Source organism: Bos javanicus, chromosome 8, assembly GCF_032452875.1.
Source record: "Bos javanicus breed banteng chromosome 8, ARS-OSU_banteng_1.0, whole genome shotgun sequence".
Taxonomy (NCBI): Eukaryota; Metazoa; Chordata; class Mammalia; order Artiodactyla; family Bovidae; genus Bos; species Bos javanicus.
Genome location: NC_083875.1, coordinates 12198314 through 12219638, shown reverse-complemented (window position 1 = coordinate 12219638; position 21325 = coordinate 12198314). Strand labels below are relative to the sequence as shown.

At 40.6% G+C, this 21325-nt stretch overlaps 1 protein-coding gene across 3 annotated transcripts in view; it reads left to right on the top strand.

Annotated features, from left to right (window-relative positions):
• Window positions 1-21325, top strand: part of ACO1 (aconitase 1) — a 64841-nt gene that overhangs the window by 24555 nt on the left and 18961 nt on the right. For all 3 annotated transcript variants that reach the window (XM_061425087.1, XM_061425088.1, XM_061425089.1), the window contains 10 exons: window positions 1319-1437; window positions 5072-5240; window positions 6626-6763; window positions 13203-13272; window positions 13392-13575; window positions 14091-14230; window positions 16241-16412; window positions 17848-17948; window positions 18967-19083; window positions 20193-20352. In XM_061425087.1, the coding sequence (XP_061281071.1) occupies window positions 1319-1437; window positions 5072-5240; window positions 6626-6763; window positions 13203-13272; window positions 13392-13575; window positions 14091-14230; window positions 16241-16412; window positions 17848-17948; window positions 18967-19083; window positions 20193-20352 (1370 nt within the window). The remainder of the gene's footprint in view (window positions 1-1318; window positions 1438-5071; window positions 5241-6625; window positions 6764-13202; window positions 13273-13391; window positions 13576-14090; window positions 14231-16240; window positions 16413-17847; window positions 17949-18966; window positions 19084-20192; window positions 20353-21325) is intronic.

The following is a 21325-nucleotide window of genomic DNA, read 5'->3' as shown; positions in this document are numbered from 1 at the left end:
TGCCTGGGCTGGTGCTACGCAGTACTGTACTCTGCTGTGATCGCGAGTAGCTGTAGCCGCAGCTCCCAGTCAGTCACGCCATCACTGGGATGAACAACCTCACAGCCGTTCTGTACTCAAACAGCCACTCTGTTTTCCATTTTCAGTACAGTAGTCAATACATTACGTGAGATATTCAACTCTGTGTTAGGTTATCTTATCCAACTGTAAGCTAGCGTTAAAGAGTCCTGAGAATATCCGCGGTAGGCTTGGCTAAACTGTGAGGTTCAGTAGCGTAGTACATTAAATGCATTTCAGCTTATGGTATTTCCAATTTATGATGGGTTTGTCTAGATACATATCTTTTCATTTTTTTCATTTTATAGTAATATGTTGATCATTTCATATCAGTCATCCCCAAAAAAGGTTGGACAAAAGTTCATATTTATTCATAAAACCTTGGATTAAGTAAGGAAATTTTACTATTCTTATATAGTAATTAAGACTGAAGAGTGGACTGGTAAGGATTTTCGCCAAAGCGGTAGATCTAGAAAGCAAGTCTTCCAGCTCCTACGCTGGAGTGTTTTGCTCTAAGTCGTATAGTTATTTGAATCACTGTTTATCTGTATGGTTCAGGCCAGATCTTTTTTGTTCACCGCTTACAATTTATAAAAAGATACAGGAGAAGTTCTGCCCAGAGCTGGGGTAAAGGGTCCTCTCCAGACTTACTTGGGAGTCTGGCCGTTTATACATCCACCAGGTACCTTAAAGATTCCTTGATGTGAACACACTCTTGCTACCATTATGTAAAAGTGAGTCCACAAGACTTCTAACTAACAAGTTTATTTAAAATGCTGCAGAGGCAGTTACAGAAGAAACCAGCTGTTTTCAAGCCTGCTCTCCCAGAGTTCAGGTTTTATGTAGTTGTACAATGTCACCTGCTCCTACCTCTTACCTCCTGTCAAGCAAAGCATGAATCCAGCTCAGATGTTCATGTGTTGGCAATTTCCCGTGTGACACCCTTCATTTCCCTTCTGCCTCATGTCTTATCAGTGCAATCATGTTGGAAAGTTGTAGATATAAGACAAAAGAAGTTTGGAATTGTACACTCTTGAGAGGTAAATGCTAGCTTTCACAGGAGCTTCACAGAGGTCATTTTCTTTGCTAAGAATATCATTCTGATATTCATTTGTGTCCCACCTTCCCACCACTCTGAAAAGATAATAAGTGATTTCTTGAAGTCAGTGTGTATCATAATTGTTAAAGAGGGCAAATACTCATTGGAATAAATAAGATCCAGCTTTGAGAGGAGAAATTAAATGTTCTCTGTCCTTTTCAGGGACACCTGGTCATCAGGAATCATGAGCAACCCATTTGCACACCTTGTTGAGCCTTTGGATCCTGCACAACCAGGAAAGAAGTTCTTCAATTTGAATAAATTGGAGGATTCCAGATATGGTAGGTACATGGCTCTTTGATATAAATGCTCTGATAGCAATCGGCATATCAGTTGCATAATAACTACCTAATAAATCAGCCTTTAGGAGAGTTGGAAGAGGGAGTAGCAGAGAATGGCTGAATGGTCTTGGATTAACCACAGAAATACACACACACACCCTTCTTACATTGCTCATTTTCAAGTAGATAATGATTATATACATATAACATTTATGTAACACTTGGTATAGAGAGTGTTTGTACATGTATATTATTTAATCTGAATAACAAGCCTGTCAGGCTATATTCAAAAACATTAAAAAGTCCTGAGGAAGCTGAGGCCCAGAGAGGGTCGATGACATGGTTAAATAACAGCTATGTAGGTAGGAGGCAGCCAGCGGCAACAGTCAGGCCGCTGGGTGGCGGATTGGCCCTAGGACGAGCAGTGGCAGCAGAGAGGCTGGGGAGCCCTGCACTCCTGGGTTTCCTCCAACATCAGTCAGCTCCAGCCAACAGCTCCAGCAGGGCCTTTGCCCAGGCCCCCGGGTGGAATGTTGGCCAACACGCCCAGCAACCAGTGAAGGTTTACACACTCAACGAGAACCAGCAGTGGGACAGCCAGGGCACTGGGCATGTCCTCCAGCTACATGGAACAGTAGAAGGGCATGTGCCTGCTAGTCAGGGCCTGACAAGACGTGGGCCACTGGAGACGGGAATGGCAAACCACTCCAATATTCTTGCCTTGAGAACCCCATGAACAGTAGGAAAAGGCAAAAAGATATGACACTGAAAGATGAGCCTCCCAGGTCTGTAGGTGTCCAGTATGCTACTGGGGAAGAGCAGAGAAACAGCTTCAGAAAGAATGAAGAGGCTGAGCCAAAGTGGAAAGGACGCCCAATTGTGCTGTGTCTGGTGGTGAAAGTAAAGTCCGATGCTGTAAAGAACAGTGTTGAATAGGAACCTGGAATGTTAGGTCCATGAATCAAGGTACACTGGATGTGGTCAAACAGAAAGTGGCAAGAGTGAACATTGGCATTTTAGGAATCACTGAACTCAAATGGGAATGAGAGACGTTAATAACGATGATTATTATATTGACTACTGTGGACATGAATCCCTTAGAAGAAAATGGAGTAGCCCTCACAGTCAACAAGAGAGTCTGAAATGCAGTACTTGGGTGCAGTCTCAAAAATGGGAGAATGATCTCTGTTCGTTTCTAAGGCAAACCACTGAACATCACAGTAATTCAAGTCTATGCCCCAACCACTAATGCCAAAGAAGCTAAAGTTCAACAATTCTATGAAGACCTACAAGACCTTCAAGAACTAACAACAACAACAAAAAATGTCCTTTTCATTATAGGGGACTGGAATGCAAAAGTAGGAAGTCAAGAGATACCTGGAGTAACAGGCATGTTTGGTCTTGGAGTACAAAATGAAGCAGGGCAAAGGCTAACAAAAGTTTCGCCAAGAGAACATACTGGTCAGAGCAAACATCCTTTTCCAACAACACAAGAGAAGACTCTATACATGGACACACCAGATGGTCAACACCAAAATCAGATTGATTATATTCTTTGTAGCCAAAGATGGAGAAGCTGTATACAGTCCACAAAAACAAGACCTGGAGCTGACTGTGGCTCAGATCATGAACTCCTTATAGCCAAATTCAGACTTAAATTGAAGAAAGTGGGGAAAACCACTAGACCATTCAGGTATGACCTAAATCAAATCCCTTATGATTATACAGTGGAAGTGAGAAATAGATTCAAGGGATTAGATCTGGTAGACAGAGTGCCTGGAGAACTATGGACGGAGGTTTATAACACTGTCCAGGAGGTGGTGACCAAATCCATCCCCGAGAAGAAGAAATGCCGGAAGGCAAAATGGTTGTCTGAGGAGGACTTACAAACAGCTGAGAAAAGAAGAGAAGCGAAAGGCAGGGAAAGATACACCAAACTGAATGCAGAGTTCCAGAGAAAAGCAAAGAGAGATAAGAAAGCCTTAAGTGAACAATGCAAATAAATAGAGAAAAAACAACAGAATGGGAAAGACTAGAGATCTCTTCAAGAAAATAGAGATTCCAAGGGAACATTTCATGCACAGATGGGCACAATAAAGGACAGAAACAGCAAGGACCGAACAGAAGCAGAAGAGATTAAAAAGAGGTGTCAAGAATACACAGAACTGTACGAAAAAAGTTCTTAATGACCCAGATAACCACGATGGTGTGATCACTCACCTAGAGCCAGATTTCCTGGAGTGTGAAGTCAAGTGGGCCTTAGGAAGCATTCCTACAAACAAAGCTAGTGGAGGTGATAGAATTCCAGCTGAGCTATTTCAAATCCTAAAAGATGATGCTGTGAAAGTGCTGCACTCAATATGCCAGCAAATCTGGAAAACTCAGCAATGGCCACAGGACTGGAAAAGATCAGTTCTCATTCCAATCCCAAAGGGTAATGCAAAGGAATGTTCAGACTGCCACACAATTGTACTCGTTTCACATGCTAGCAAGGTAATGCTCAAAATCCTTCAAGCTAGGCTTTAGCAGTAAGTATATCTTCCAGATGTACAAGCTGGATTTGGAAAAGGCAGGGGTACCAGAGATCAAATTGCCGACATCCACTGGATCAAACCAGTCAAACCTAAAGGAAATCTACCCTGAATATCCAATGGAAGGACCGATGCTGAAGCTGAAGCTCCAATTCCTTGCCCACCTGATGCCCACCTGATTCACTGGAAAAGACCCTGATGCTGGGAAAGACTGAGGGCAAGAGTAGAAGGGAACGACACAGGATAAGGTGGTTGGATGGCATCACTGACTCAGTGGACATGAGTTTGCGCAAACTCAGGGAGATAGTGAAGGACAGGGAAGCCTGACGTGCTACAGTTCATGGTGTGCAGCGTGAGACACAACTTGGCAACTGAACAGCAACAAAAAGAGCGAAAGAGGATGAAAACACAAGCCTGTTTTGTCCCAGCTCCTATGCTTTTCTGCCTTTGTACTCTTTCCTTCTCTGGATAATACTAGTGAATAATTCTTATGTATCAAGTTGAACCACTTCTTTTATAAGCAAAATAAATTTTCTTAAAAATTACCATTGTCTTATTCTAAAAAACATGGTTACCAATGACCATACTCCATGGAGTTTAGGTGTTTATTTCCTTTGAAAGGTATATATGACTATTCTTTGGTCTTATTTTAATCATCGTAAAGGGGTTATTTTCTCATTTTTTACACACTGAGGTTTCATAACAAATACTGCTCTGTATGTGTGTATGTGTATTTTACTCACTAACAGTAATACAGCAAATTAAATAATCTAGACTGATTTCCTTCATGATAACTTAAGGGAAGCTCTGTTACTGGATTCCAAGGCTAGGCAGCCACTGGCTATGAAAGAATTAACTGTAATATTTTACTTTTGCCTAGGCTGCAGGTATTTTCTAATAGCTGAATGTCTCAAGCCCATTCAATATTCTTATATTTCAAATTGTTGAAATCAGTTTAAATTTACTCTCTTTCCTTGTTGAAAGACTAGCGGGGATGTTGCCTTGTATCAAGTTTGGATGGAGATTGGCTTTAAAGAGCTCTGATAATAAGATGTCTCATGGATTTTTGTTTGTTTTGTTATGCTTTCTCCTTTTACTCCTAGGATCCTTACCATTTTCTATCAGAGTTCTCCTGGAGGCAGCCATTCGGAACTGTGATCAATTTTTGGTGAAGAAAAATGATGTTGAAAATATCCTGAATTGGAAGGTCATGCAGCATAAGAACATAGAAGTGCCCTTTAAGCCTGCCCGAGTCATCCTGCAGGACTTTACGTGAGCCTCGTGTCACCTTACTCTCTGTTTCTCTCCCTCCCTTGTCGGCCTGTAGAGAAGGCTTTTTAAAGGCAAAAACAAAAAAACAACACAGTGATTGTGTGATTTTTCACTCAATATTCAGAGACACTTGAAAGCAAAAGAGGGCGGTCATCCCAGATGGCAAGAGATAATCTCAGGGATGATACTCATCCACCTTTTCCAGTGGCGGAGATCATTGTCCTTGGTCTTGAAGATCCTAGTCCTCAGTGTACTAGCAAAAAAGGTGAAAGAGACAGCATGAAGTGGAACTGTCTTAGAATCTTTTCTCCCCCACATCCTGTCACCCAGGGAGCCAGGTTTTAAACAGACATCCTTGGAATGTTGATATGTATCACAGGAGGGGAGAAGTAGTTTGCAAGGCCTGATGTGTTGCTGTTAAGTCTCTGCTCACACCCTGCTAGTCCCAAGAACCGCTTCCCATCACGGCCTCACTTAAAAAAAAAAAAATCTATCTATTTATTTGTTCATTTTTGGCTGCACTGGGTCTTTATTGCTGCCCTCGGGCTTTTAGCTGCAGTGAGCAGGGAATACTCTATAGTTGTGGTATGCTGGCCTCTCATTGCGGCGGCCTCTCTTGTTGCAGAGCACAGGCTCTCAGTACATGGGCTCCAGGAGCTGCGGCTCCTGGGCTCTAGAGCACAGGCTCAGTAGTTGTGGCACACAGGCTGAGTTGCCTTGGGACATATGGGATCTTCCCAGATCAGGGATTGAAGCCGTGTCCCCTGCATTGGCAGGTGGGTTCTCAATCAGTGGGCCACCAGGGAAGCCCTTCACCCCTTCACAGACTACCTTTTCATTTTTTTAAACAATGTTATTTTATTCCTTCTGGCGACCAAATTTCATTTTTTTAGAGGATGATTACTCATATTTTAGTCTCTAATATAATAAAAAGGAAGGATGCATTTAATATAAACTTGATTCACAGCCGCTTTTCTGAGTTACATCCATTCCTTTAAATTTGAAGTTGAAGGGTGTGATCTCTGTCTTGCCCAGGACTTTGCTAGCCCACCATGTGAGTAGGGAACAGTAATAACAGAAAAAGTTCCCAAGTTATTAAGTGCCAGCTTTCTGACAGTTTCTCTGCCTAAACCACATTGGTTGTGAACTTTAATGCAGGAATAAAATTGCATATAGAGGTACCACTCAGCCATGATGCTCATTACTGATGTGATTTCCACTCAAGGAAATATATTTAGCAGCTTTCACTTTTCTGACGTCTATCATTTGCTCCACTGGTGAGACAGCCCTCTTGCCAATATTTTCAGTAGAAACAAAAGCTGGAAAAAACCCGCATAACACTTGTTTAACAGATTTGTCTTCTGCTTAATTCTCCCATTTCTTAGGGGTGTGCCAGCTGTGGTTGACTTTGCTGCCATGCGTGATGCTGTGAAAAAGTTAGGAGGCAATCCAGAGAAAATAAACCCCATCTGTCCTGCTGATCTTGTCATTGATCATTCCATCCAGGTTGATTTCAACAGAAGGTGAGAGACCAGGATTAATATTTGGGTTTTCTGCTTTGTGCAAAATCTTGGAGTATAAGTCTTGTGTATGTGTGTATCGTTAAATAAAAGAAGAAAAATCTTTAAAAGATATATTCAGAAAAACTCAAACTTACTATATATTTTCCCTTGAAGTTTTTTTTTTTTTTTTTTAGTGATGGGGACATTAATCTCTTTTTTCTTTCTATTTACTTCCTTCGGGGGAGCAGGCTGTGTTTAAGCTTGAAGTTTGGGTGAAAATCACAAACAGATTTCTGCCAGGGGAGCTTGTTAGTACAAGTATGTGTGTGACCTTAAAAGAGTTTTGGTGTTTTGTTTTGCTTTTTCTAACCACTGGATCCTTATTCTTCTTTTAATTCCAAGTAATTATTTTATATCTAGCCATCTCTGCCTCTCCACACAAGTGTCCATAATGTCCGTACCTTTCTTTTCCGCTGTTCCTTCTACTGTTCGGGATACCCGCTTCTCTCTTCCTGCCATAACCCTACCAATAACCTACCAGTAAAATCTCAGTGTCGGTAGATGATAAAAATGTATCTCTTAAACATCTACCAATTAGTTGGGAGGTCCGCTAACCTCAGCTGAGTGCGGTTGGGCAACTGTGCCTCACCCAGCCTTGCCTGGGTTGACTGCTTACACTGCACACCTGCAGGGCAGCTGGGCCTGCCCCATTCTCTGTGGGCTGCTTTGGGAGCCCAGGCTGAAGGAGAAAGCAGCTGTCTGGGCATCACAGAGGCTTGAGAGAGCAAGCGGGAACCTGCCGTATCTGTCGAAGCCTTGATGAGGGACTGACGTCTGATCACTTCTGTTCACAATGACATTAATCATAGCAAGGCCCGAGGTCGAGCCCAAAGTCAGGGGTGGAGGCATACACTCCAGTAACTGCAAGATTACACAACAAGGATATGAATACAGGGAGGGCAGCCAGGTACTGCTAGAAGGCTGATACCTTCGCCTAGAAATATAACTAAGTAAAATTATTTCCAACTTTAGATAGAACCTTAGTTAAAAGGAAATAACTTCTGCATACAATGCTGGGAAAATCAATTCTTTGGTAGAAAAAACAGTACCTATGATTGAAAGCATTAATATTTTAAAAATTAAATCATCAAACATTTAGAAGAAAATGTAACTTTATATGTGTCAGATGTCTTGATGAGAAAGACTTTTCTCAATTGAGAGGCAATGAATGAAACAAAGGCACAAAAACTATAGATGTAACGACTTCAAAGCTAACAGGAGATAACTTGAACAATATTTTCAATAGAGTTAATAGCCTTAATATATACAGAGTATGTGTAACCTATGAAAAAAAAAAGAAAAGAAACAGTAAAACCCAGCAAATAAATGGGCAAAGGGAAGTAGACATGTCACAGTAAAAGAAAATGGTAAACAGTATATAAAGCCTTTTCAACTTTACAAGTAATAAAAAGGTAAATTAAACCCTTGAGATACCATTTTCTCTTATCAACATAGTTAAGATTAGAAAATAAATGTTACTAATTATAAAGGTGTCATGATGGAGACACTTTTATACACTGCTGATAGAGCTGGAAATTAGAAATAATGAAAGCACTGTGTATTTGGATCGTTAGAAATTGCCATATCCTTTGTCCTGCAATTTCTACTTCTAAACATATCCTTTATAGATTTCTGAAATTCAGCATAAGCTTAGTGACTAAATAGTGCTCTTTAAAGTATTATTTATAATAGAGAAAACCTAAAAGCATTCTATGTGTCCCAACAAACGAGAGTGATTTATTAAATTATATACATCCTTAAAATAAATATATTAAGTAACCTTTAGGGTTATATTTAAATCCTTAATAACACTTGGAACATGCTCATGTGTTAGCTCAAGGAGCCAGGTAGAAATTGCCCGTGTAGAGTGATCTCAGTTCAATGAAAAGCTGCTGCTGCTAAGTCGCTTCAGTCGTGTCCGACTCTGTGCGACCCCATAGATGGCAGCCCACCGGGCTCCCCTGTCCCTGGGGATTCTCCAGGCAAGAACACTGGAGTGGGTTGCCATTTCCTTCTCCATGAAAGTGAAAAGTCAAAGTGAGGTCTCTTAGTCGTGTCCGACCCTCAGCAACCTCATGGACTGCAGCCTTCCAAGCTCCTCTGTCCATGGGGTTTTCCAGGCAAGAGTATTGGAGTGGGGTGCCATTGCCTTCTCTGCAATGAAAAGCTAGGCAGAGGTTAAAGCATTGGAAAGAGAGGTGCCAAACTGCTAAGCGATTGTAACTATTCTTTATTTTTACAATAAGAAGCTGTTGTTTTTATAATAGAAGTTCATTTAAGAATGTGAAACCAACCGCACAAAGGGGAAAAAAACCCAAAACCTTTATTTGCTTCCTTGGCAATTTAAGCGGGTTCCATACAGGCTTAAGAGAATCGTAGAAACTGGCCATTCTCAAATTAGTATTGACAATATCCAAACCAGAAAAATTCAGGAATCGAGAGAAATCTGCTTTGTCTCCTGAACTGTCAGTTCTTGGAACAAGCAGACTGGATACTTGCCAGCTCTTTCGTTTCCTTTGGACTCTAAACCCATCCTTACGCTTTTTTTTTTTTTCCCTTAAATTACATGAGCTCAATCTAATATTTTGATTTCAAAGGGAAGAGTTAAAAATACACAAACTATTGTCCTATTGAAGAGTAAGTATGTTTCCTAAAGTCCCACTTGAGAAATGAATAAAAAGTAAGCTCACAAAGGCAAAGGAGAAGAGAGTGGCAGAGGATGAAATGGTTGGATGGCATCACTGACTCAATGGACACAAGTTTGAGCAAACTCCGGAAGATAGTGAAGGACAAGGAAGTCCATGGGGTCACAAAGAGTCGGACACGGTTTAGCAGCTGAACAACAACCTCACAAAATCATAGGCCACTTTTATCTTTCTTGAAGACTCTTATTGGTCTTCATGGATTTACCTTTATTTCCCTTGCCTGGAAGGTAAAAATACTGGTGGAGACAAAATTGCAATTGTTTTAATGTCTGAAGTTATTTGACGCAAAACTCAAAGAACTCCTGACTCTCTAAGTAGGTAAAGAATCTGAATCAGCACCAACTGTGACTTGGTTTCCTCTTTAAGCTGTGACATCTATCCACTCTGGTTTCAATTTTTTATGGACCTTTTTCATTTACACTGTAACACTGAAAATATTGTTTTGAAAAACGCCAAGTCCAAGGTTGAGCTTTGATCCAAAATGATACCCAAATCTAACAAACACTTTTTTTTTTTTAATTCAAGAGAAACATTTCTGTAAGAAGCATTTTCATTGCTAGTGTTTTGTTTTTATTTCTTGAGTTTGGTTTTGCAATTTGACCTCCCAGTCTGTTTCCTCATTTTTGTAAAGAATTAAATGTGATACGTCTCAGCTTTTGTGGAACTCTGTGCTGTGGGCTTTTTTCCAGCTATTTCCAGAAATGAACTAGTACAACTGGGTAAGGGGTGGCAGGATGGTGAATTTTCTCAGTTAAGTATTTCTAAACTTTTTCCTTGGTTTGAATATTAGTAATTGGCTTCACACTATCTTTAGGGATCAAGGATCTAACTAATGCATAATTATAATGTTTTGCAAAGTTATCTCAGAAATAATCTTTTTTAAAATCCCAACAAGAATATAACAATTTCCAACCAGATTTCAAGCATGTCCGAACTACGAACTATTTCCTCTATAAATATTTTCTGTGAATTTCTGGAGTACCATTAAATGTAATACTCAGAAACTTTGAACTACATCCAGATCTGATTTCAACTTATGTAAATAAGGGGACATTTCCTCTTTAATCTGTGAGGCCATTCACATTCAGAGATCTTATTAAAAACTCACCAGGTTGGGTAAATGTAGAGCAGTTCTGAGTGGTGGAAAACTCTGAATTCTAGGTCTGTTTATTCATTTGAATAACTAGAACTAAGTTAAAGAAACAGCCAAGGTTAGCATGAAAGTTGTTCTGTTTTAGTGACTAAAAGGGTTCTTGTTGGTGGGTTTCTTTTTTTTTTTTTTTTTTAACTTAGAATTAACAGATTATAAAGCAGCCTAAACATTCTGGCTTCTGCTTGTCCTGTGACTGTGTCATTTATATCAAACTGATGGTCCCAAAATTCTGCGGGTTAAATGATCTTCTTCCAGCCCTGCTTCTGCTGTAAGGAGCTCTGATATCCTTCTAGAGACAGGAGGATGAGGCATAATGACTGGGAGTCCTTGTGTGCTCAGAGTACGGCAGAAGAGATGGAGCAGGGCCATACATGATTAAAAATAATGTTCCAAGATGCCTTTCCTTTTTTTTTTTATTAAAACTAATTCTATTTAACAGACCTATTGTGTGCTAGTATTTGTTCAAGAAGCAGGTTAGTCTTAAAAAGCAGAGAGATTAGAGAATGCATAGCTTGAATGCAGTTAATAAGTGTAGGAATGAAATATCTAACTTGGAGAGTTGGGAGATTCTTCCAGGAGTATCACTTAATCTAGGTCCCCAGGAATGTTTACCACAAGGAACTGGAAAGGCATTCTACACAGAGAGAACAGAGCATGCGAAGGCATGAGGAAAGTGTGGTGTGGGAGAGTATGAAGGCCACAGTGCCGCTGAAGCTGAAAGTTTGGACTGGAGGATGGGAGAGAGTGCATAAAGGAAGTCTGAGGTCAGACTGAAGGACCTTGTTTTTTAAAGAAAAGGATTTGTACTTTATTTAGAAAATGGGATCCCCTGGCAGATTCAGCATGGGTTGTGATGATCTGTATTTTGGAAAACCAAATTCTGGTGACAGTACCAAAGATAGGTTGACTAGATTGAGAGAAACAAGACTGTTTCTGGAGGCTGTTTCTGGAATAAATACTCTGATAGCTGTAGGTACTAAGTGGGAGAAGAGGAGATCATTAGATGAGAGATGGACAGATAAGAACAAAAAGGAGATGCAGGGAGGAAGGTCACACATTAGGATTTGACCTGTTGCATTTGTGGTGCCCAAAGTGTTCCTGGTGTAGATGCTCAGGATACATTGGGAATATGGATCTGGACCTGAAGACACAGGAGAGGACTGGAGGGATGGAGCCCTCAGTGTACTAGGATGAAGGTGGAGGGATGGAGCCCTCAGTGTACTAGGATGAAGGTGGAGGACCTGAAGACATGAGTGGGGACCGGAGGGATGAAGCCCTCAGTGTACTTGGAAAAACTATCTAATCTTTCTGTGCCTTGGCTTCCTCTTCTATACATTGGGATGATAGTAGTACCTACGTGAGGGGTTGTTATGATGATTGAGTGAGTTCATGTGTGTAAAGTCTGTATGCCTCTTGCGATCTCGCATGTTGGCTTCTGCTGTAATTATTATGGTAGTTGTCGCTGTTACAATACCAGCACCACTGCTGCAGTTTCTGGAACTACTACTGCAAGGAGACAGTATAGGGATTTAGAACATCGATGCTGGAGTCAAACTGCCTGGGTTTCAGTACCAATTCCATCATTTACTTGCTGGGTAGTCTTGAGCACCTTACCTTCTGTCTGTCTCCTTTTGAAAAAAATGTGGATATTAGTTGCCCCTAACTTGAAGGGCTATTTTGAAGACTAAATTAGAAAATAAATGTAAAGCACTTTAGTGCCTAGCTCTTGTAATGTCAGTAAGCGTTAACTATCAATTAGTGAGGCCTGACTTGGCTCTTAGCTATTAATTTTACTGTCCTTTCCTATGTTCACTCAGTCCATGACACATAGTTTACAAATGCTTCCTGTGTGCTAAGCATGCAGAGTTACCACTATGACTTACTCTACCTTGACTCAAAACAATGTAGTTTGATTATAAAAATTCTAGAAAAGCTTCCTGATGCTCTGCATTGTCCATGTCCTTCCTGATGGATGGAATGACTTTGAGCAAACTTTGGCATGTATTTTGGGTTTTATAGATGTTCTTGGGTGGCACCATCTGCCCTGTAAACCTCCATTTGGAGGATAGGAGGTTGTGATCCTACAAATTCCTGTGCCTCCTGGCATCACTGGGTTCCTGTCCCCAACATAAAACAGATGAAAATGCCAGGCCCAGGCATGGCTCAGCTCAGAGAGGTGTCGTAACAAAGCCACACATGAGAAAGATGTATGGAAAGAAGGCTTCTTTAAGAATCTAAACTGCTGTTCTCCTCATAAATGTCTTAAGTCTGTTCCTAAGACTCAGACTTTATGATTAGAATAGTTTTTACTTAGATTCACTCAATGTTTTCTACCTACCATGTTTAAAGGCATTGTAAAAAAAAATCACCTGAATCAAAAATAAAGTTGTTTTTCCTTTAATTAACTCTTCTTTGCCATGTGAATAAATGTATTACCACCCAACAGGCCTACAGATGATATGCCATTTGGTTTATTATCATCAATAACTTTGGTAACATTTCAAGCCTTAAAATTTATTTGTTTAGTTGTTCTCTTTGACAGGGCAGACAGTTTAAAGAAGAATCAAGACTTGGAATTTGAAAGAAATAAAGAACGATTTGAATTTTTAAAGGTACGGGCAGAGCTTGGTTCCATTGATTGATTCTTCATACGTGTGGGGCGTGAGGGAGAGGTGAGCTGCATAAACGTGTGTCTGGCATTCACAGTGTTCCTCCCATTTCTCAACCCTAGTGGGGCTCTCAGGCCTTTCACAACATGAGGATTATTCCACCGGGCTCAGGAATCATCCACCAGGTGAATCTGGAGTATTTGGCAAGAGTGGTCTTTGATCAGGATGGATATTACTACCCAGACAGCCTTGTGGGCACAGATTCGCACACCACCATGATTGATGGTTTGGGTGTCCTTGGTTGGGGTGAGTGCTTTTTCGGGTTCCTATTCGTATATGCTGGTCTGTGGCATGGACTTCGATATACTTTGATCCCATTACATTCCAGCAGCATGAATTTGAGTGACCAACAAATATCGGAGAGGTATTTTTGTCTGTTTTGCTTACTGCTATATTTCCAGTACCCTGAAAAGTGTTTTGTGCCTTTTACGCAGTCAGTATGATATTTGGAAGAATGAATTGGAACAAGGGGTTAGGGACATTTGAAATAAATGAAAACCACCTGGAGAGTTTGTTAAAAATGGATACTCCTGACCCTCACTCTCCTTTTCAGTGTGGAATCGTGGGGATTTTGATCTAGATGTTGGGAGACCACACTCTGAGAAACACTTGTTAAAAATTCTGTAGAGGGAAATAGAGGAAAGATAACCGTTCTTTATGGAAATATAACTCTACACTAGTAAAATACTGTAAGTGGGTTGACTACTTATTAATGATACTGAACTATGCCTGAGGAGTCATGAAACCATTATTACATACAGGTGTGGGTGGTATCGAAGCAGAAGCTGTGATGCTGGGCCAGCCAATCAGCATGGTGCTTCCCCAGGTGATCGGCTACAGGCTGGTGGGAAATCCCCACCCCCTGGTCACATCCACTGACATCGTGCTCACCATCACCAAGGTACCCAAGTGCTGCCTCTTCTGGGGTCTTAGAGAGTCTCAGTGACAAACTGGAAGGAAGTCCTTGATGGACTCTCTCTTGGTTTTCACGTGCTCTAGAAATGCTAGGAAACAGTACGTTGATGACTTTAAAAGAGACGCAACAAGGCGAGAATTCTGTGGTCAAATTTCAGATCATTAGGTTCACGTCACTCTTCTGTTGCTGCATGGATCTTTTTATTTAAAAAAAAAAGTTTTTGAAACCGTGAAATAGTTTAAATACGCAGAAGTTAAAATGACACTTATATGCCCACTGCATAAACTTAACAGATGGTAACATTTTGCTGTTTTTGCTTCAGAGCTGTCTCTGTATGTACATTTTTTAAAGAAGTGAAATGTAATGTTTATGGCTGAAGCCACCCTCCTCATTTCTAGAGATAATCACTATGCTGAGGTTGTACAAAATCATTTCCATGCATATGTTTATACTTCTGTACTTTTTCCATGTGGTTCTTCTTTGTATGTAAATAACAAACTCTTTCTATGAATAATTTTTGACTTTTAAAATTTCTTTCTCTGTATTTTAAGTTACATTATTGTAACGGATGTTTTTCCAAGCTGGAAAATACTAGTTTTTTTTGTTTGTTTGTTTTTTCCCTTGTTGGAAGTAATCTTTTATGATGATTTGCTTGCTTTGCAAAAAGAAGGCAGTTTCATTTTGAAAGATTATTAGAAAAGTAATTTTTTTTATTATCACAAAGTTTTTTCTGGTTGTATAGTTTGGAGGCTTGGGGTATTTGGGATGGATACTATACTTTTGATTTAATCTTCATGGAAATCAGAATTGGATATGTTTGAATATTATAGTTTATCAGAGATGTCCACATCGTTCAAGTGTAGAATAACATAGGCTTTACCCACAAAATTTGGCAGAATTCCACATAATCAGAAGAGCCTGTCCACGTGGTTGTCCACACTTCATGAAACTGATTTCATGCAGGCCCAAGCTGGTCACTGATGCTGCAGCTCTGGCTGATGGCTTGCATGGAAAAGATGTGGGAGTCAGACTGCCTGAATCTTTTGGTTACCTTATACCTGTTTTTAGGATATTCATTCATTATACACTTGGAAACAAGGCATTTGCTTACTCAGCAAGTGCAAATCGTAACTTATTTAAGTTGAAAGAATTTATTTAATCTTTAGAAAGTTTTCTCATTTTGAAAAACTTTTCTTAATATTGTGTTTTTATATTATTTTTTCTTTTTCAAGAACTGTTTTGAAATAATTTTAGATTTATAGGCGAGTTAATGTAAAGGTAATACAGAGTTCTGTTACCTTTCTCTCAGCTCCCCCAGATGGTAACATCTTATATAACCATGGTACATTTACCAGAAATAGTAGTTAACATTGGTATGCCATTTTTAACTAAACTAGAAACTCCACCAGTCTTTTTAGTAATGTCCCTTTTCTGTTCTAGGATCTACTGCAGGGTACCATGTTGTATTAGTTGATTTGCTTTTTAAGTTTTATTTTTAAAAGTAATCTATAACGTGTGCTCAGTCGTGTCTGACTCTTTGTGACCACATGGACTGTAGCCTGCCAGGCTCCTCTGTCCATGGAATTTTCCAGGCAAAAACACTAGAGCAGGTTGCCCTTTCCTACTCCAGGGGATCTTCCCAACCCAGGGGTCCAACCTGCGTCTCCTACATTGGTAGGCAGATTCTTTACCACTGAGCCACCTGGGAAGCCCATAATCCAAAGTATATTGGGCTAATTTAGTTTGTGTTGACTCACAAGGCTGGTTTATGAAAATTGCAAGGGGATAGTTCTGCATTTTAAATGAGTTATCAGGACTTCTCTGTTGGTCCACTGGTTAAGACTCTGCCCTCCAGATGTGGGGAGCACGAGTTCAGTCCCTGATTGGGGAACTACAATCCTGCATGCTGCCTGGCATGACCATAAAGAGTAAATAAATACTGAAAAAAAATGTGGGTTATCAAATCTCAAATTCTGTTATTATCCTGTTGCTCAGCACCTCCGCCAGGTTGGGGTAGTAGGCAAGTTTGTCGAGTTCTTTGGGCCAGGAGTAGCCCAACTATCCATTGCCGACCGAGCTACAATTGCCAACATGTGTCCAGAGTATGGGGCCACTGCCGCCTTTTTCCCAGTTGATGAAGTTAGTATCAAGTACCTGGTGCAGACAGGTAAGTGCAGAACCCTGAGAACAGAAGGTCCTTTGTATAGTTCAGAGAAAGCTGAGAATCGGGGTGCTACCTTCTGCCTCTGTCCCTCAATTAAACAGTAGAGGCATCACCCTAAAAAGAGACGGGAAGAGATGGTGGGGAGGGGAAAGCTGCAAACTACGCCCAGAGATAAGATTGGTTTCTGTGATCTAGAGGTGGTCGCTGAACCTCTTACTGATCTGGTACTGAATTTCTAACATCTACTGAAATGAAACAAATGGTTTTAGAGAAGGCGAACCCTTTCTTAAACGGAAACCTAAGAGAAATTTCTCCCATGTGTTTTCATGGAGAGGGTGACACGGGGTGTAGTGAACACTGGAACGCAACAACAGGTCACGACAAATATGCTAATGAAGATCAGACAGTCATCTGTTACAAGATCCATGCTGACAGCTGATGACCTTGACAAGTCAGTGAAAGTGAACAGGCAGACAAAAAATGCTGATCTGATGTGGATCCAAGAATCAAGCTCTCCAGCAGTCTTAATTTACTGTCAGAGAAAGGGGAGGACTGCATGTCCATTTGGGCAAACCATGCGTACTATCTCCTGCAACCAGGAGCTTTCTGAATGAAACAGCAGAGCATTTGGGGTCATATTCTTGGTGATACAGTATCATGAGTTAGGACTTTGAACTTTGGAGTTAAACTCAGCTTTGGTTCCTGGTTCTGCCATTTACAGCCTGTGTTCCATGGAAAAGTTATTTAATCTTCTTGAGCCACTATTTCCTCATCTGTACATGAGGATAATAATAATGTTTGTCTCAGAAGGTCGGGATAAAGGATTAGATATTGAAATAATGCATTGAAAAAGTATAGCCCACAGCGCTGGGCACATAGCTCGTGGTCTGTGGTAGGAGATGAGGGGAAATTACTATTTTAACAGGACTAATGTAGAATGTTGAGGGTCTATGGCCAGTTGAAGGCAGATGCATAGGAGGGGCACTTTGGCAATTTGCTGAGCCTTAGGAGCCTCTTAATTAAGAACCATAATCAGGACTTCCCCAGTGGTCCAGTGATTTAAGTCTCCATGCTTCCAATGCAGGGGGCATGTTTCATCCATGGTCAGGGAACTAAGATCCTACATGCCACACAGTGCCGCCAAATAATTGGGGGGAAAAAAAAAAGAACTATAACCCAGAGAGAGGAGTACTTATAACCAAGACTAGAATCCTTTTCAGAAAACAGTCCCTTCGGTAGAACAGCAGATTGGTTCATGGTCCCTAGTAAACAGCAGCATCATTTGGAAAGTCAGACCATGAGCCTGCAGGCTGCAGTGTCAGCAGAGGGCTTGGAGTGTTTTAAGTGAAATCCCCATTATTTATGCAGTTGCTGCTAAAGGTATTAGTTTCATCAGAAAATACTGACATCTGTTGCTTGTTCTTAAAATGCCCATTAGGTCGTGACAAAGAAAAAGTAAAGCATATTAAACAGTATCTTCAGGCTGTAGGAATGTTTCGGGACTTCAGTGACTCCTCTCAAGACCCAGACTTTGCCCAGGTATGGGAGCACCTCTCATTGAACACGTTTCCTCTTCCTTAAGCCTGTGGTTTTAATTGTGAAAGTTTTTCTTAGGGGGGTGTACTTGTAGGAAATTAGTCACTGCCAAGTTATCACAAAAAAACAGGGTGTTAAAGGCTGAAAAAATAAAAAAGATAAGGAATTGCAGACATAACAAAGTAACATAACTTCCCCCGTTCTTCCTGGCCATTAAGTTGAGTGTCTCCTTTTTTGATTTATTCCTCTTACTTAGACAACCCTTGGATAAGAAGTTTAGAAGGACTGGATCTATTTAAAGGCTGATAAGCTCATCAGAATTATAGATGGGAAAGAAATGAAAGTGCAAGCCAATCAACTAAGTGTGAGCCAATCAGTTCAGATTTATCCACTGCTTATCTTTACTCATTGTCTAGGGTGCAAACTAAACCCACATTTTTCTCTACAGCCAAGATCGGAGGGTAAACCAGATGTGGGACTATTATTTCCTTTCCTATTATTAATACACTGAGGGAAGGAAATACTCCATCAGACTAGGGCCCATTTCTTGGCATTGATGACTTAATGACAACATCCCCCCAAGTCATCTTAGAAAAATTACAATGGTTTATCTGTCGTTTCAGTAGGAAACACATCTCAGACTAACTTCAGCAATAGAAAGGATGTATGAGCTACGTTATAAAGAGGGCCAGGTGGAAGACCACAGCAGCCTAGTGCCCACCCTGGTCTTTCTGAGAGTGGGCAAGGCTTCTGCCTGTCTCATGCTACCAAAGTGCTCATCTGGCTCTCTGGAAATTCCCTTCAGTGTTAACAAGGGACCCTGACTTTCTTGGTTTTGAATGTGGTAGTTTGGTTTGTTAGTTTTTTTTTTGTTTTTTTGTTTTTTTTTATTTTATACCTGTGGTGGATTCATTTTGATGTTAGTTTTTATTGTTGTGGTGTAAATTCTCTGGCACAGCTGTGTTTTTTTCTTTGTGGGTTTAATGCCAGTTCTATGGTTCCTTTTCTTCTGGGTGGACAGGTTGTGGAATTAGACTTGAAAACAGTAGTGCCTTGCTGCAGCGGACCCAAAAGGCCTCAGGACAAAGTTGCCGTGTCTGATATGAAAAAGGACTTTGAAAGCTGCCTGGGGGCCAAGGTAGGGAGCTGGGAGAGGTGGGTGGAGACCCTCCCCATGCCTGGCTTCTTCATGCACAGGCTTCTTTTCACACCTCTCGATGATGAATCTTCCTGAAGCCTAGTACTGAAGGCCTTTCCTCTCCAAACTGAACCTCTTGGTGCCTCCTCCCACCTTAGCTAAGAGCTGAGCAGCTTCCTTACAGCCCTCTATTGCCTATAAACACACTCAACCCTCCTTTTCATTTTTTCTAACTCTCCTTTTCCAAAGCATATCCACTCTTCACGTGACTCTCACCACAGCGTTCACTCTGCTTGAACAAGCTATTCTGGCCACTAATTTTGTTCATGCCACCCTTGCCTACATGCCCTTCCTCACCAGCATGCCCCAATCTCTCAGCTCCTCCACAGCATGACCTCAGATCTCATAGCACAATGTCATCTCTCCCTCATTTGAACGTTCTGGCATCAGTCTAAACCCCTGTGATGGCGTTTCATATCCTTTAACTTCATTGTTGGTACTTTATATTATTTGCATGTCTGATTCTTTTATTAGACTCTTAAGTTTGGGGATAGGATTTATGTTGCAGTCACCTTTGTATCCCACACAGTGCCCAGCAGAGCATCTTGTACACAGCAGATTTTCAGTGAACATTTCCCAAATGAATGATTAAGATTTGTGATGGGTTTTATCCATGGGACATCAGCATTTTACCAAATGTTCAGCTGCACTGTGTTCACCTCATTGCTCATGCTTGAATCTGGCCAAAAGGGCACTTTTTCTAAATTTCCTTATGGTTAGTGTCTGTGCCCTCTGTTGCCATTAAATCTGTACTAATTTGCTCTAGTTAGACTAACTTTAAGCTAAATTTGTAGTTTTAGCATTTCAGTATTTAAAGTGGGAAGGAGGTAATTGTTAATAATTTCAAAGCAAAATAAGATTCAGAAATCATGACTCCCTTTTATAAAGATTTTAAAAGAGGAAAGGGAACTTTCATTTTTCTGTAGCATTTCAGAGTTTACGAGCTGAGATGTTTATGTTTTAAGAATTATAATTACCAAAGTGCTTCTTCTCCTTCCAAAGTGAAAACTTTTGACCATATTTTTTTTTTTCTTTTTTTCTTCCTATAGCAAGGATTTAAAGGATTCCAGGTTGCTCCAGACCATCATAATGACCATAAGACATTTATCTATAATAACAGCAAGTTCACCCTTGCTCATGGTTCTGTGGTAATCGCTGCCATTACTAGCTGCACAAACACCAGTAATCCATCTGTGATGTTAGGGGCAGGTAAGTGCATCTGATGGTCATGTGGACGTGTGGGTGGGAATTTCCAAGACATAACCCAAGGGCTTAATTAACTTCTATGTATGGGGCTTCCCTGGTGATTCAGAATGCAAAGAATCTACCTGCAGTACAGGAGACCCAGATTTGATCCTTGGGTTGGGAAGATCCCCTGGAGAAGGGAATGGCAACCCACTCCAGTATTCTTGCTGCAGAGTCCTCTGGACAGAGGAGCCTGGTGGGTTATAGTCCATGGGGTCACAAAGAGTCGGACATGACTGAGTGACTAACACTTTGATTCATAGTTACCTGAACCTTATCCTTCCCAGATGCACAGACTAATTGGCCTAGAAATGTTTATTCAATAAGTAGTGCCCAATACAAAATATTTAAAGTAGTATAGTCTTTAGAATTAACACAGAAAATAAGGAAAAGAGAGGAAAGAAAGATGAATTTCTGGTAAAGCCTAGAATCTTGTGTCAGATTTTAGAAAAAGGAAAAAATGTTTTCATGCCACAGATTGTTCTTCATAAAATCCCTTTTTATATGGTGGCATTTAGTCTTAGATACCTTGTCAAGTGCATCTGAATTAGCACACAGGGCACTTGGTTGATACAACTTATCTGCCTATTATGCAGTTCTGGTTATTTAATGTTTACATGCAGAGTTTCATTAATGTAAAGTCCCTTTAGTTTCCAAATTTTAAAACATCCCGAAGAGTTCCTCTTGTGTCCACACACAAATAGTTCTTTCTTTATGAAGTAGACAAGTGCATAAGGAAGACTTTCTTTGTCCAAGAATTCGTCTTTTGCCCCCTAAGCTTTGGACAAACAAGTTTCCTTAAAATAAGACCGCAGCTTGTCTGTAGTTTCTTGTCTCTTAATACCCACACTCCTTATTTCTTTCCTACTTCCACGAGATGTCCTAAGGCAGAGCACCCAAGTGTCCCTGTAGTACACTTGGATTTGCCAGAATCAAG